The sequence below is a fragment of the Magnolia sinica genome, chromosome 18 (assembly GCF_029962835.1).
Source record: "Magnolia sinica isolate HGM2019 chromosome 18, MsV1, whole genome shotgun sequence".
Lineage (NCBI taxonomy): Eukaryota > Viridiplantae > Streptophyta > Magnoliopsida > Magnoliales > Magnoliaceae > Magnolia > Magnolia sinica.
In genome coordinates this window covers 68,544,836-68,562,544 of record NC_080590.1, presented here as the reverse complement: position 1 = coordinate 68,562,544, position 17,709 = coordinate 68,544,836, and the positions used below count along the sequence as shown (strand labels likewise).

The window sequence follows — 17,709 nt, the reverse complement described above, 5'->3', positions numbered from 1 at the left end:
CAGGCGTCGTATTGCGGCATTGGCTTTTTGGGTACGAGCCTGTGGTTGATGGACACATGGCGACGGTTAGAGATTCGAATCACCGGGGCAAGTGGGGCATTGCCACATGGATGTTGAAAGGTGGAGGGTTGTCTATGCATTAAATGTGACTCAGTGTGAGCAGCACACGGCTCGGAGGATGTGAGCCCAGGCTAATGATCTGCCTCCACGTACACCATAGACCTCGGTTCCCTGTCGTTTTAACTTCAGAAACAACTATATGTCATTATTACAGACAACCGACTAAGGCTATAAAACCTGGTTTCCATTTTCATTTGGATCCTCCTACTTCTTCTTCTTAGAGAGTTTGCACTGCCAATCGTCTTCCGTAGAGCGATTCTCTGTGAGTTCTTCCCTTCCCAATCTTTTTCAATTTCCTTTAATCTTATCATGTCTAACGGATCAGACGAGGTTCAAGAAGTTCAGGTAGTTGGGAATGACTCCGAGCCAGAGAGCACTAATTCTGGGCACGGGGGCTCGGATGGTCCATTCGAGGCAATACCCATCCGACCTCCGGCCATGAAAACTACCGGCCCAAAGTTAAAGGCTCGTCCTAAAGGGATGAAGAGGATACCTCAGGACCCAGCCGGAAGAGCCAAGGCTGGGCCTTCGGGCGAGTGATTTGAAGTAGTCATCCCTGGGGGTTCGGTTCTAGTCGAGTCTTCGATGGCTCAGATCCGAGCAGATTATCAGATTCCCGACTCCGTACATATCAAAGCACCTTCCCCTCTCGACTCTCTAGGGGACCCAGCTGATGGGGATATTGCAATCTTCATCTGCACCCTCCAATGCGGACTTCAGTTCCCAATCCACCCCTTCGTGCACACGATGACCGTACGTCTAAAGCTGGCTCTAGGTCAGCTCATCCCCAATGCCTGGCGAACTTTAATATCCTCTTACATTATTTGGCATCAGTTCAAAAACAAGAGCTAACGCCGGATGAGTTCATGTCCATCTATCAAGCCAAGCACGACTCATTTGAGCCGTGCTGGTATTACTTCTCGGCGAGGAGTCAATGCACCCCAGGCCTCGTCGTTAGGCTCTTGTCTTCTAATAAGGATTGGAAGAGCAAGTGATTCTAGGCCTCGGGAGAATGGGAAGCACCTACGTCCAAGCTTAGCAGTCTGTGGGTCAGAGTGCCCACCAAGTTCTTCAACCCAGGTTGAATCTCTTAAGATGTATGCTTCGCTTTAGAATTATAATATGCTCTTTTTGTTCTGATCTTTGTCTTCTATTTGTAGATTATCCGAAGGGTCCCCCTAAACTCTCTTACTTCCTCCGAGCCTAAGTTGCTAAGGCCCGGTTACTTGAGGAAGAGCAGCGTGTCTGGCACAACATCATCAGTCTGGACAACCTTCTTCAATCCAGGCTCTGTAGTTTCAAGCCCTTCCCTACTGCCCTGGGTGAGTTATGCAATCCTGAACATAATTTAGGTTTTTCTTGTAAATATGCCTCTGAGCCGAGCCGTTTTGTTTAGGTATGGCTGAAGCTTACGGATCTAAGAGGAAGAGGGTGCAGCATCCCCCTCTTAGCGTAATATTGAGCACCGAGCCTCACGTGAAGATTATGATGAGGAAGAAGAAAGCTACCCCTGTCGCGGCCGAGCCTGCTGCAACTCCTGCTCCCGCCCCTGAAATTCCTCCGGCTACCCCTCATCATCCACCAGGGATGAAGAGGGAAGTGGTTGGAGAGACTATTGTAGTAAGTCCCTCTCGTGATAGGCTCGAGAGGGAAATCATGGAGGAGGCCGAGGGTGTCAACCTCACGCCCGCTGAAGTGGATTTTCTAGGTGGTAGGACCGACACCCTGGCTAGAGGCGACGCTGTGCCCGAGGTTGAGCCTCAGGCCTCGGCTGCTAGCGGTGTCAGGGGAGCCGTTGGACCAGTTCGCCTTGTGGAATCGGGGGTATACCCACCTGACTATCACATGTCTCTCCTAGCCGATTAGGCAGCAAAGCATGAGCTCGAGGTGACGATCACCAACACCCTAACCCGTCATCCTGAATCGTTCGTCACAGACTTTGCCTTAGTCTGTTACATGTAGGCTCTCAACCTTACTCAATTTGTTCACTTTGATCTTTGTCTTATTTTTGACTTTTTTTTTTCTTTCTCAGGTGTTGTCGATGTTTATCTTAATTCGGGAAAGGCTACAGGCGATAACCCAGATCAAAGGAGAGAAGGCCAAGCTGGAGAAGCTCCTGAAGGCCTCGGTCGAGGAGCAGGAGAAGTTGAGGGGCCTAGTAGCAGAGGGCCAATTGAGGGAGCTTATACTCCAAGGAGTGGTCAATGGGCTTCAATCCCACTTGGACTTGTCTGAGTTTGAGTTGACGGGTACAAAGGTCCATCTCGCATAGGTAGAGGATGACAATGCACGGTTGACGATTGAACTAGGGCAGGCCAAGCTTGACACCGCCAAGGCCTTGGCTGCACAACACACCGAGCTCGAAGCCTCGACTATTTCAAGAGCTGCTACCGCTGTTGAGGAGTTCAAGTCTTCAACAGAGAGGTCAAGAGAGATCGATAAGATTTATTACCATGCTTACAACGCCTGCTTGGGTGACATTAGGGGACTCTACCCAGACCTCGACCTCAACGCCCTGGCTACTAAGGAAACTGAGGATGCTCCGGCCGACTAGCCCCCTAGCCCTGCTGCCGACCCTCCCCCTTGCGCCAACTAATTTCTCTCTCTCTCTCTCTCTCTCTCTCTCTCTCTCTTCTCTCTCTCTCTCTTTTGTGTAATCAGATATCATGGCATTTTAGCTCCTCATTAGTAAATACACTTGCTGACTTTTTGATTGATGATTCTATTTGTTGATTATGGATTATGCTTGTGGGGGTTGTCGAATGATGAGCTGACCTCTTCTTTAAGAGTTAGCTCATCGAAGGGTTCCATCTCTGCACATGAGAAATGGTCCTTCGTAGCATGTTCGGATGACGAGGCGACCACTTTTTAAGTGGTCGACCCATCATCGGGATCTTCCTTGCACAGGAAGTTCTATGTAGGCCATGTAGAATAACTCGATTTTATGTAGAAAACTGCATCTTTTATTCAGAACGCGGTCATGACAAGTAGTGTCGACTCTTACATTGATCTCCCTATGAATAGTAGATCTTTAAGTGCTCGGTGTTCCGGGGATGCGGCAGTGGTCGTCCTTCTAAATCCTCAAGAAGGTAGGAGCTAGTCTTGGTCGAGCCGACTACTTGATAGGGTCCCTCCTAGTTTGGATCTAGGGAGCCTACTCCGGGTTCCATCGTGTTCTGGAACACACGCCAAAGGATTAGGTTTTCCCATCGAAAATGTCTTGTTTTGACCCTAGAGTTGTAGAAGCGGGTGACCCATTGATGCCAAGCTGCGCTCTGCAGTTCTGTAATGTCCCTCAGCTCTTCGATTAAGTCGAGGCTTGTTGCTATCTGCTTGGCGTTTCGTTTATCTTAATAGGATTGCACTCGAACAGTGGGGAGACCTATCTCGATGGGGACGATGACCTCAACACCATAAGAAAGGGAGAACGGGGTCTCTCCTGTTGCTGATCGAGCCGTAGTTCTGTATGCTCACAACACGAACGGGAGTTCCTCAGCCCAAGTGCCCTTTGCCTTTTCTAACTTAGTCTTGAGGTGATTTTTTATGACTTGTTCACCACCTCCAACTGCCCATTGGAATGAGGGTACTGAGGTGATGAGTAGGTATTAATGATGTCGAGCCTTTGGCACATACCCCTGAACTTGTCGTTGTCGAACTACCTCCCGTTGTCCGGCACAATGGTGTGTGGAATGCCGAACCGACAAATAATATTCTTCTAGACAAAGTCCGCTACTTTCTGTTTGGTGATCCTTGCAACAGGCTCGACCTCGGCCCACTTGATGAAATAATCCACCGCCGTGATCGCATATTTGGTCTGTCCCTTACCATGGGACAGAGGTCCAATGATATTAATCCCCCACTGAGCGAATCGCCACGGCCCACTGATGGGAGTTAGTTCTTCTACCGACTGTCTAGGGACAACAGCGAATCACTGGCACTTGTCACATTTTCGAACGAAGTCTCTAGAGTCTTCTTGGATCGTCAGCCAAAAGTATACTTGGCGGACGATCTTCTGCACCAGGGCTCTGCTGCCGATGTGATTCTCGCAAATTCCTTCGTGTATTTCTCGGATCATATACTCTGCCTTGTCGGGTCATAGACATCTTAGATATGGCTGAGAGAACCCTTTCTTGTACAGAGTATCCCCTATAAGCATGTATCGTGTTGCTCTGATCCTCAAGCATCGAGCCTCCAATTTGTCTTTAGGAACCTTGTCGTCCTTGAGGCACCTGACTATGAGATCCATCCAACTCGCTGTTGTCCGCATAGGGTGAACGGTTCCCTGGTCAGCTTGATCGATGCTTGGCTTATCAAGGAATTCCACTAGGATGATCCTTGGGATGCTCCATTCAGTTGTCGAGGCCAATTTCGCGAGGGCGTCAGCCTCGGAATTCTCAGCTCTTGGTATCTGACTAATGTTGCACTCTTGAAATTTATTCATGAGCTTTCTTGTCTTGCCCAGGTAGGCTATCATTCTGGCTTCCTTGGCATCATATTCTGCTGATACTTGGTTCACGACGAGTTGAGAATCACAGTGAACATCAAGGAACTGGACCCCTAAGGCAGTTCTAACCTGAGCCCAGCTAGCAAGGCCTCATATTCTGCTTCGTTATTCGAGGCTCGGAAGCCGAGCCTTATGGCATACTGAATGGTTTTTGCATCGGGTGCGACTAGAACAATTCCAGCTCCTCGTTTTGAATTTGATGACCCGTCTGTCCACTTGTCCACCTTTCTCATCTTCACTTCGGTATCTTCGACGGATGGAGAAACTTAGAGGATGGTGAGATTTTCCATTGAACATGTGGGTGCATCTGGATCAGATCCCCCGGATTCATCATTTTGAGCAGTGAACTCCGCTATGAAGTCGGCCACTGCTTGACCCTTGATGACAGTCCTCGGCCGATATTCGATGTCAAATTCGTCGAGCTCAATAGCCCACTTGGTCAAGCGTTTAAATACTTCAGGCTTCTGGAGCACCTACCGAAGTGGTGAATCAATGATGACGATGATGGAGTGTGCTTGGAAGTATGGGCGTAGTTGTCGCGCAGACATGACCAGGGCCAGGGCAAGCTTCTCCATGCCCGAATATCTTGTCTCTACTGGAACCGGCACCTTGCTGGTATAGTAAACGAGTTGTTGTTTCCCTCCGAACTCTCTAATGAGGGTCAAGCTAATGGCCAAGGATGAAACTGCTAAGTAGAGAAACAGGGGCTCCCCTTTCTCTGGCTTGGACAACAACGGGGATGACCCTAGATATTGCTTTAGCTACTGGAAAACCTACTTACAGTCCAAGGTCTATTCTGCCTTCTTATTACCCTTCAACTGCTGGAAGAAGGGGAGGCACTTGTCCGTGGCTCTAAAGATGAACCGACTGAGTGCAGTGACTCTTCCAGTGAGGCACTGGATCTCTTTCATCGTATGAGGTGAGCTCATGTCTAGGAGGGCCTTAATCTTGTCTGGGTTCGCCTCGATGCCTCTCTGGCTGACCTAGAAGCCGAGAAATTTACCTGAGCCCACACCAAACGCATAGTTGGTCGGGTTTATCCTCATCTGATACTTCCGTAAGATAGAAAAGGCCCCCCAAGGTCTAATATATGGTCGGCTTCCCTAATACTCTTTACAAGCATATTATCGACGAAGACCTCCCTGGTTCGACCGATCTGCCGAGCAAACATCTTGTTCACTAACCTCTGGTACGTGGCTCCTGCATTCTTCAGGCCGAAGGGCATGACTTGGTAACTATAAAGCCCCTTGTCCATGACGAACGTTGTCTTTTGCCTGTCCGGAGAATGCATCGTTATCTGATTGTAACCAGAGTATGCATCCATGAAAATACAGGGTTCCCATGATCCAAATCATGCAAAACCCTATACCAAGACTAATTCCCTCAACTTGATCGTACATAACCAATTTCAGTCATTGAATCAGCAAAGATCAATGACTGATCAAAACCTTCACTAGAATGACCCTTCTAGGATTAAGATTCAGTTTTCACCCTAGTATAAACCCTAATTTGGGCCAACCAAGGCCGATAGACGGTGGGGATTTACCCCAAACTCCATGTGGGCCCCACGATCAAGTGTGCGCCATAAGGGGTGCGTACACCACAATGCACCAGAACCGCAAAATGCGGTCAACACGCAACGACCGAAGAAATCCCGAGACCAGTGGGATTTCCTCAACGCACGCAGCAGACGGTCCAATGAGAGCGGTGATGGCCCACCTTAGGGATCTGGACGAATGATCCGGACCGTCTATCCTATCCAGAAGGTGATTTCTACCCCACCCTAGTCAAACTCGCATGTAGATAACGGCTCGCACGCACGCAAACTGGGCTACAAACCGGGCAGTTCCGGGACTATTCCCACGCCTGCGTTTTCAAAAAGGAAACCATTCGGGGATTCGGTAGGGCCCACCACCAAGAGAGAGGGACAAATCTGGACCGTCCATTCGAATCATAGCGGGTTGCCGACGAAGACCCAATTGGTTTCCGTGGGCAACTGATCAGGGAGCATTTCCAGTCGTTCACTATGTTCCAACTGACGTAGAGGGTAGGATTCAAAGGCCCACGCCGAGTCCAGATCAGTGACCTACTTCCTATGGTCTGATCTCCGCAAGAAAGCCGATGGAGGGTGCGGATTTGATAGAGATTCAAGGTTGCGGGCCCCATGGACGTCACTGCAACCTTCAGTTCGCAACAGAGCTTTCGCATCTGAAATCCAAGCAAACATCGTCCATTTAAAGGCTTGATGGGCCACATCTAAGATCATCTGAGATGATCAGAGCTGTCCAAGAAACTACAGGGGGCGATCCGACCGTCATCCAGAAGAAACCCAGCGTAGCAGGAACCTTGAGAACACCTTGAAAATAGGGGTCACAACGACACCCCTTTGCTGCTGCGAAAGCCGAGACTGCGTAAAGGTCTCCGTGCCTATATAAAACGGCCATCCAGCGATGAGGAGAGAAGGAGAGAAAGAGAAATTGAGAGAGAGAGAGAGCGATGTCCAGCTCTTTGCTAGACGTAGCAGCAGGAAAGAAGAAAGAAAGAAAAGAGAAAGGAAAGAAAAGAAAAAGAAAAGAAAGAGAAAGAGAAAGAAAAGGAAAGGAAAAAAAGAAAAGAAAGAAAGAAAGGAAGAAAGAGAAAGAAAGAGAAAAGAAAGAAAGAAATGGAAGAAAGGAAAAGAGAAAGAGAAGAAAAGAGGAAGAAAGAAATAGATGGAGTCCAATCGAGTCAACTCAAGGTGACTCATTGAGTCACCTCGCTGATTTGGGCTGGTTCAACAGCTAAATTCTAGTCAAGGTTACGGGTAAATCACTCATCTGCTAATAACCCCATATTAGGTTAAGGCCTAAAATCATCACTCTTCTAAGCCTAAACCTAAATCTTAAGCAAAAATAAAATAAATAAATAAATAAAAACCCTAACCTCTTGAATTGTTTTAGAACTCAATCTTGTGGTGTAAACACAAGAACAAATGAGGGCGATCCGACATCAAAGGTGAGGGTTTTATCCTTTAAGCTTACACTAATTTAAATTACTTGCCTTTTCATGACTTTTATGATATGAATTATCTTGCCTTTTTCATACTTTTGATGATGAGAGTTATCATGCCTTTAATGATGTGACTTATCCTGCCTTTAATGTTTATATGTTTCCTAAGAATTATCCTATTAATTGATTTGGTTAATATCATTACATCTATTGGCCCTTTTGGGATTATGACATGATGTCAATTACAAGAAATTTCTCTGAATTTATATGAGGCCATGGATACAACTTTACCCTACCTTATCAAATTTATTGAGTTGGCCCTGCCACTCGTCTCTTTATTTAAGTTGGCCCATGCCACTCTTCTTGTTATTACATTAGCAATTGCCACTTTTGTTGAGTTGACCATTATCACTCTTCTTTTTATTATGTTGGCCTCATGCCGTTTATCTTTACGGCTTGAGCTTGTATCTTGTTATTTCAAAACCTCCATAATTCAGTTGATATTCTTCATGATTCAGATTCAATTATATTTTTTATATTTCAATTTATCTCTGTAAGTGCAAGTGATGTGTAAGATGTATCACAACTAGTGATCAAATATTCTATCATGGACGTAATGCGCTCTGGGTAGAGACCCTCTTGGGGCACGTAAATCCATGAGCCTTCAGGTAGTGGTGCACAAATCGATGTGTGTAAATTGCAACATCGTCACATCACCCCAGGATTGGATGTCGCAAATAGTCGCTCCATGAACAAGTCATGTCACGTAAATCACCCAGCCCATGTGTTGTGCGCTCTGAGGAGTTCTCGTAAATCCACGGTAGCGTTGGTCATGCCGAAGAATATCCGTATAGTGAGAGTGCAAGTCAAGCCGGTTATTTATAAATCGTATTCCACATTGTGATGATCAGTACGTATGATAAGCCCCACATACTTTGCTAGGCATGCATCTCATGTAGGTTGCTTGTGCATGCTGATACCCTCGTGTTAGTGGAGCATGGGACGTATCAGAACCTTACTTTACCTGTTATGTATCTCTTGAATTATTGTTAATCTAAAGGATAACCTTCACTATGAGTAGGGCATTGACCCTCTCCCAACCGTACAGATGATGCAAGTGATGTACAGATTGAAGACTTAGATGTTTACTTCCTTATAGAAGATTTTCTTGAAAGACTAAGAAGACAGTTTGACTATTTAGTTTTATACTTTCGTTGTGAACTCTGATGTTGTAATAAACCTCCCATCATGAGGCCATTTTATTATTCTCTCTTATGAAATATAATCAATACAGTTGATTTTATTCTTGTGAATGTTACCTTCCTGAATGTATCTGGATGTAAACAAACGAAAAAAATAGGGTGTGATTTTAGAGCATCCAATTGTACGTTATTAACACCCAATTTCCTCGGCACGAGTACCTACTCTGGTCATGAAAATTCAGGATGTTACAGCTTGGTAAGCTCGGAGCATAGTACCGATCTGGCCTCGTAGTTCATCAAGCTGAGATTCTCAAGGGTCCTTCTTTTCAGCGACAGTCTCAAGGGCTGGATCTGCTTCGGGCGTCTTCCCGCGCCTACATTTCTCCAACTCATGACGTAAATCAGAGGAGGCTAGTATTGATGTCCCTAAAACGTGGGATGGTGCCCGATCAGACATGGCCCGGGGTGCTTCTCTCCTGGAGCCAACGAGTGCAGAGTCTTCAACCGTAGTCGGGGCCACCGCCTCTTGGTTAGGGAGGGGGAGTTGCCTTTCTATTAGTCGCCTCATTTTGCCGAGCTCGTTGGCCAGTGTCTCAACCTAGTTTTGCAATAAAAGGTATCACCCTCCCTGGTTCTGAGATCACTGCGTCGGCCTTGTAGGGGCTGATTCAACTTGAAGCTGAGAAGACGAGTTACTTTGCCCGGCCGGCTCAAGGCTGGCTGCGGTGGTTGGAGGAAGTGTTTTCTTTCTTCCTTTTGTCATTGCTCTTTATAGTGAATTAGGAACGACTTTCACGTCGTTTCCCACAGGCGGCGCCAAAATGTTGATGCAAAAATCTAGTTCACCCTCGCCAAGCTCCGAGCACCTACACAGGAGAGTTACAAAGGAGACCCTGGCTAGAGCAAAGGACCCTCCGATGCCAAAGTTAGGCTAGGAATCTAGGTTTAGTAGTGTAAGGGCTTTTAGGTGAGAGATTTTGCATACCTGTCCCTATGAGTGGGCTCCTCCTTTATAATGTTCATAGGAGTTGTGGCTTATCATTATAGACACAATCTTAGCTGTTATGCAAGACGTGCAGGATTGGTGATGCTAGTGGTTACACTAAGATCATGCACGCTGGATGTTACTCCTATCATTCATTATTGGAGTTGATCTAGCCTTGCTAGTTGGTTGAGGGTTGTCCGAGCCGAGCTTACTCCAACCGACAACTACTCGAGTCGAGCTTACCTTTGAGCTGCCTAGGATGCCCCTGAGTTGGGCTCACCTGCACCAAGCTATGTGCCAAACCTCGTCGGTTAGCTGAGCGCGACATATCCTATCTTGGACGAGATATGGCAAGCGGAGATTTCAACTCGGGTGTAGGTTTCTATCCACACTGCTCGTCCAGGCAGTTCCTTAAACCTTATGGGCCCTTCATCCTTCAATAGGTTACTACTGAATAGAAGCTCGGTATTCGTATTGTTCAGAACTGTTCTTATGGGATTGGATGCCGGCTGAACATTACTCTCACCAGCGGTGATATCGTCAAGCCGAGCTGATGGTGGTCGGAATACATTTCTCATAACAACTTCGATTGAACAAAATCAATAAGGAGATAACACGTGGATCAAGCAACCAATTGCATTTATTGTATCGGGCAATGGAATAACATCGCTTTCACATTTTTCCCAAAGGTGAAGCAATGTGTGGGGGTAATGTTGTACTGTATTTTTTGTCATCCTGGAAAGCTAATAGGAGAGCGACATGTGGCATCACATGATGAATAAGAAGTGGATGAAAAGATCTTCAAGATACTTGGAGTGTTTTTTACAGGGTTATAGTTGGCGTAAATTCAGTTTTACACGTCAGGGGATGGTCGATAGAATGTTTGGTCAAGTTATGAACGAAGAGAGAAATGTGATCGAGCTGTTCGAATACAAAAGCAACCGAAAGGAATAAAATTTTGACTGACAAAAAGCAACTGTCATGAAAAGAAACGTAACCAAAGAAGGATCTAAAAGACTTTTTAATTGTCATAACCATTGCAATAATGGAAGAAAGATTTGAAAGTTACAACAGAACTCTATAAATAACAGAGAAATCCAACACAAGAAAAATCCAACATAACTACTAATCAATTCAAATCTATCAATTTATCTTTTATCTTGGCCTATTTTAGGGTAACAATAATTCTTAGTTATAATCTTTAATGGTTGTTTGGCACCATGGATTTGTGGGAGGGGTTTTCAAATCCCCTAGTATATTTGGCACTATAAAGTAACCGGAGGTTTCAAATCCCCTTAAAAATGAGGTTTAAATTTCAAGGTGAAAGCTTGAATTACATCTAAAATCCTTCAAAGAGTTGCATGTGTAACATGTGTGTCACTAGGCTATTAATAATCTATTGGGCACAGGGCCCACTGATGATATCTCAAAATAATCAGATTATTAATTGTATCACTATAATTACTTTAATATGATGATCTGCGCCATACAAACATTGTCCACGTAAATCAACGGTTAAATATTATTGGTTAGTCAATCGAATGTGATCTTGTGCTTGTGGCCCATCTGAGACTTGGAATTTCATCATTTTCAGGCAAAAAATACATTTCAATGGGCTCATTACAACCATTGTATTAAATATTACATACATACACTAATTAGAGGTATTGAAGTTAATTTACTAATTAAATTCAAACTCCTATGAAATATACTATGCATAGTTACTTTCGGATTTCAGGGATTCTGAAACCAGGGTGCCAAATACAACCAGAAGATTTCAAATCCAGGGGTTTCAAATATGAAGGGTTCATCTAGGGGATTCCAAATCCACGCTTCAAAATATGCTCTTAGTTTTAATCTAAATCTACACTTACAGACTTGATTTGTTCTTTAGACTATATTAGACAATTCTCTTAAGAGACACATTCTTGCATTTGCTCTCAACGATGGATTGTAAATTTTTCTTTTGTTTAATTGCATGGATATTTTGAAAGTTACTTTTCACGCAAGGCACAAAGTAATCTTCACAGGAAAAAATTGATTACTGCATAATCATTTATTAAATTTCATAATTGGTTAATTAAGCTATAAATCTTATAACAATCATATACATTCATATTGTACCTATTTGATCATTTCGACGGTTTGGATCGAGCCTTTATATCGATTCCGACGCCCACCCGCACTGCATGTGACATAAAGGAAACCAAAGTGTTAACAGCAGTTATGTCACATGTCCATCGCAGCAAGCGTAACTTTTGGGTTATGGGCCCACCATTTGGACAAATAGGATCGAAGTACATCCATGCCATGGTGGAGCCACCTCTATACTGATTGGTTCCAGTGGGCACCAAAAAAGGCCGCAGCCCAAGACCCATCTCCAACGGTTACCAAATTCAAATTTCATAACTACACCTAGTCAATAGTCAGTGGACCCCACAAAAACAACGGCCACTTTTCAGCTTAAATGCATATTATTTCGACCCCAATAAAAAACAAAAAACTTTAGAAAAAGACGATTAAAACAATAAATTAAATGACATTAAATAAGCACCGTACATCGTAACCGTCCAATCTAACCGGAAAGTGTGTTAGAGCAGCCTGAGAATCTAGAGGATCCGGTCGGCAAGAGAAGGGAGACGCCGGAAGAAGTTGAGGGGAACTGACGGCATGTCGTCACGGAACCTCGGGTGCCGCAGGTAATAGAAGCCCAAGCACAGCAGCAGCGCCTTGAAAGGCACCGCATACAGCACCAATGAAGCAACGAGGCAGAACATCACAAAGATCCCTGTCGCCCGTGGGTCCCTCCAGTTAACCAACGCTTCCACCCGCTCCCCCTGTGCGGCCATGTCCCCCAGCAGCGACTGTGCTCGCCCCGCCAAGGCCCGCAGCCTATCATACCTCATGCGGATTTGGTCGGGCCCACGTGTGGTCGGGAACGTGTCGAATTCCTCATCGAGCTCGTCGGGCCCCACTGCATCGATATAGGAAAGCCTCGGGTCTATACTAGCGGGGGCCCGGTAACGGTACCGGTACCGCCACACTACTATGAAGAAGAGGTACATGAACGCGGTTGGGAGGATTAGGTGCGGGCACAGCACGACCGCCATGAGGAGCATGTGGACCAGTAGAGTCGTCGATGGGTGGGCCCACGTGCGTACCCCATCGAGCCACCGCGCTAGGGTTACAACGCACGAAAGGCAGCCGACCACGCGGAACCAGTTCGCCTTGCTGCGCCTCATGCTCCACACGTGCGTGTCCGAGTCGAGCATGTACTGGACTACTTCCTGTCCCAAGGGAGGCTCGGCACGTGCGAGCCGCGCGGTGACAGTGCGCATGGCCGTTTGACGGAGGATGTCTTGCTGGGCGGGCCCCAGCGGGCGGACGTAGTGCATCCGCGGGAGCATGGGGCTAGCGTACGACTGCAGGAGGTTCAGCCACGAGGAGCATGAGAACCGCACTGCCAGCTCGATCTCGCCCATCTTCTTCGCTCCCGACGGATGCAGCGCCGAGAGCGCGTATGAATTCAGGTACACGCGGTTGATGTCGAGTGTAGAGAGACGAATCCGCACCTTCCCAATGCGTACATCCTTCCCTGGCTTGCCTCCTTCGTCGCGCTTATACCGTCCATTGTCGAATATGCCGATGGTGAGTACGGTACACGGATCGTATACATCCCACGTGTACTGCTCGTTCCACCGAGGATTGAACCGGTCCAGTAGTGTACGCGTGCGGAACCACTTGGGACCGTACTTCGCCACGACATACGCATCAGTGGTCCCACGCGCGCCATCCTTTGTCTTCATCGGCAGCAAGTTGGCAGCGCCACGTATGCCGACCTCAAGCGAGCCGATGGGCGGCTTCGATAGCTGCTTCGCCGCAGCTCGGACATCGCTCGCGACATGGACCGCCTCGTCCAGCACGTGGTACCCACCCTCCAGGCAAGCCCGCACGTGTACGCGCCCCGCGTATGGTCGGCTCTCGTCACCGATGAGATTGAACCACTTCGATCGTGGCTCCGTACGATCGTCGGCGCGCCTGTCCATGCTTGACACCTGTACCTTTGCCTGGCCCACCGACTGTCCGCTCGACACGTCCTCGACGCCAATCACGAGGAACGGCTCGAACGGTTCAGCTGCAACGAAGACCAGATCCTCGTTCCAAGTCGGGTTAGCCGAGCCGGATGAGCTGATCGTGATCCTGGACGTTTTGAAAACCTGCGCGCCGAGATGAGCCTTCACGTACAGCTCCGGAGCCCGGGCCTTAGGTTCGGGAGTAGAACCAAGTTGCAGGTCCTGGGTTTGGATGACCGTTAGCCTCAGATACCACAGCTTCGGAGAGAGGTACGCCTTGGCTCGGGTCTCAACGATCAGCCCGCCGGAATCTGACTGCCATGCCTCCTGAAATGCCTCGTCCGCCTGAGTCCCGACCCAGACGGCGAGCATTACATCATTTCCACTCGAGTTCTCCGGCTGCCCTTCCAATGTATACCATTGAGGGGCCAGAGGACTATCCGGTGGGACCCGCTTGGGCACTTCCTGGAGGTCGAAAGACACCGTACCCATACACGCATCCGTAACCGTATCCGTATGTATATCTTTCTTTTCTGTCCATACGGAAACTTCCAGCGAAGAAGAATTGAGATCCTCCCTGTGGAAGGCGAACACCTGATCCCAATCCGTATGCTGTACGGCCCGTGTACGGATGCTGTGGGTCCCGATCACCATCTTCGCGTACGCAGACGAGCCCGTATCCTTATCCGTACGTTTCACCTTGACGACCCGGACGTAGAGATATAGCATCCTCTCTACCAGATCGTACGATCCACCAGCCCGGTCGCTGCTGCCGAGCGGCCGCTGAGTTCCGACTGTCACATCATTCACGCCGGAATCCGGCGGGATCTTTGCGATCTCGGATTTCTCCTTTTCTTCTTTGGCTTCTCCGGCAGCAATTGGAGGCTTCTCTACTGCCTGCTCCGACGCCGGCCCCAGCGTCTTCTCCCCCTGTTTCGGATTCTCCGACGGCTTCTTGTCTTCTTTTGCTGCCGGCGTAGCTGCTGCTGCTTCTGCTGGTTTTCCCTCTTCTTTCTTCTCCTCTGTTTTCTCCTCTGGCTTCTCCTCTTTCTTCTTCTCTTCTTCTTTCGGAGCATCTCCGCCGTCAGTTGTGGCCGCGGGGGCATCTGGGTTCGGATCAGACGGCGGTTCCTCGTCAATGTAATAGACCTTCAGCCCGAGCTCGCCTTTGATCTGCGAAAAGACGCTCCTTTTCTCCAGCGGATAGTAAACGAGTGCCTCGGATCCGGATTTCGCGAAGCTGCTGCCCGAAATCTTGACTTTCCCGAGGAAAGTGCTGCGCTTTCCGGTCTTCTTGTCGTTGTAGATATTCAATTCGAGGGTTTCACAGGCTAGGGAGTCGGGATCGTGGACGAGGAATTCGAGCTTCTCGTCCCACTGCGGATTCAGATCGCGGAACTTCGTCTTCGTTCGTCGACGCTGGCCGTCAAAATCGACGAGGACGTAGGCGCTTGAAGTGCCCTGTCCGTCCTTCGGCATTAGGTTTTTCGCGTTGGAAACTTCGACAACGAGCTTCCGGCTGCAGGTTTCCGCCATTTTTTTCGGCAGATCTGAAGTGTCAGGCCAAAAAACGATATCTCCGGCGGAAAAAAAAAGAAAAAGAAAAAAAAGCGCTGCTTTCCAGCTGGAAGGACGGATTGTAAGCTTGTTGAGCCGAGGAAACTGTAGATGTCTCCGGCGATGGAAATATGGAACTCCGGCAAGAAGGGAAGGGGAAAAATTCGAAGTTTCGGGGATTTCCGATGGTTTAGAACAGAGAGGCAACGAGAGGTTTAAAATGTGGGAGCCTGACGCCACGTCAGCAGAGCCACGTAGGGTCTGTACATCACACGTGGCGAGGCCTCGGGTTGCGGGATTTTGGAGCAGTAGGCCCGGCAAGGTGAGTTGGCTGAGCAGCGCGGCAGGCGCTTGGTGCGTTATGTGATGGGCCGGCTCATGCATGGATATTTTTGAAAAAAATGTGGTTGGTGTTATTTAATGCTACTGATTTTTAAGGAATTAACGGCACTGCCACTCAATGCTCGATCCATGTCTAATACTCTCTTTCTCTAGGACCGTAATCTTGGCCTACACCTGTCTTTCCTGCACAGCGCGTGAATTACGTGAGCTTTTGGAGCACTTATGTTGTATAATTAACATCCACTCCGTCCATTAGGTTTTATTCTCAATTCTAGCATTTTTGTAGGAAAAACATCAGTTTATATATACAAATTAGGTGGGCCATACGCCAGAAACAATGAAAATTAAAGATGAGATGCCAACCATAAGTTTATGTGGGGCCATCAGGGTAATCATCTTTCATCAAACCTGTTAATCGAGTGTAAATCTCTGGGATTAATTTAAGATATCAAAAATCAGGCTGATCTAAATATCGAGCCGCCCACAAAATGCGTACATATAGGGTGTATGAGAAGTTTTGCATTGATACCATTGTGGCCCATTATATGTTTCATTTGTGCTGATATTTTTTTATTTACGGTTCAAATAATGGTATAATCAGATGGACGGAGTAGATTTTCATCTAGAATATGGTGAGCCTGAGAGATCTTTGGCGTTTTACGCAGCTCCGTAAAATGGGGTCGCGGACTATTCCAAATCTGCAACGGCTCGTCGAGTTACGAATTCACGAGGGCTGTGTGACAAGCAGGAGCCGTTGCGAAGAATAGTGTGTGAAGGAATAGCGTGTGAGCCACGGCCCGAGGATATGTGAATCTTACTTGGGTTTATGTTTGTACGAATGGGGCCCATGGTTTAGTCATCGTTAACATTGATCTTTTGGGCCACAACTTGAATGTACTGCTGTCCAAGAATCTCACAATACAATAATCCTATTCCCAAACTTTAAATTTGTAGACATCAACAGTCCAAATTCAAATGGGAAAATGCCCATGATTGTTAGTTAGAATCGTCTGATCTTAGAGATTTTCCGGATGAGGAATATCCTCGGTGGGTCCCAGCTGACAGATTTTCTTGATCCTTGATCATGGCTCCCAGTTCGTTAAAATGAGAAACCGAGTGTCATTTAGATATCTCGGTCGAGGATGGACCAGTTTCTCCTGGTCAGCTTGGTGGCATTTACGTGCGTATGGAGTTGTTTTGACGAAAGTCTCCTCACAGAGTAGGCCCGCTTCTGTAAATTACAGGGTATATTGGTCAATTTGTCTCTTAAATTAAAGGTAATCTGCAGGAGGACTCCATAAGCGTAGTACCTCCACCTAATTTGTGGATACTCCTACTAATCAAAACCGTTCATCTGATGGGACTCAGTGGGTATACCAGTTTCAAAAAATTACTCAACTAGATCACTCCCAGACCTTAAAATCCGCTTCAAATCGCTGGTTTGGTCTAAATGGCATATGGAACATTCGACAAGCAAAATCTTGGATGGTTATGATCGCCCGAAAGGGATCAAATTAGACTCTCTCTTTTCTTTTCTTTGTTAAATTATTAATCTTGTGGGACACCAGGGCAGGCCCACACGAAGAGTTCCGAGCCGGAGGGTCTGCTCCATATACGACAGAGATCCCGCATGCTACAGCTACAATAACGGACGCATGTTAACTGAACCAGTCATTCTCTACTTGGAAATGCAATGGCAATTTATATGCTCTGGCTCCAAAGCCTGTTTGATCCGCTCATCAAGTGGACCATACACGTACCGTGAAAAATAGACATTGCTCTTTTTTCCCAACTCTCCATTTCTCTCTTATTCTTGTGGACCCACTCTCCTCTTGTTTCTCTCCATGAAACGGGAATAAAGTAACCCGCTAGGTGAACCATAACTCGGTCCAATTAGGTGGCCCACGCCATGGAAATCAATATCTAACCATTTAAAAA

General features: G+C 47.1%; 1 protein-coding gene across 1 annotated transcript; it reads right to left on the bottom strand.

The window, feature by feature from the left end:
- Window positions 1–12,303: 12,303 nt before the first annotated feature.
- LOC131232957 (multiple C2 domain and transmembrane region protein 14) lies at window positions 12,304–15,606 on the bottom strand. The gene has a single exon (XM_058229499.1). The coding sequence runs from the start codon at window positions 15,406–15,408 to the stop codon at window positions 12,409–12,411; it is 3,000 nt and encodes a 999-aa protein (XP_058085482.1). The 5' UTR covers window positions 15,409–15,606; the 3' UTR covers window positions 12,304–12,408.
- Between the last annotated feature and the right edge of the window lie 2,103 nt (window positions 15,607–17,709).

Coding starts and splice junctions, on each gene's coding strand:
- LOC131232957 (XM_058229499.1), bottom strand. CDS start 15,408: ATGGCGGAAACCTGCAGCCGGAAGCTCGTTGTCGAAGTTTCCAACGCG.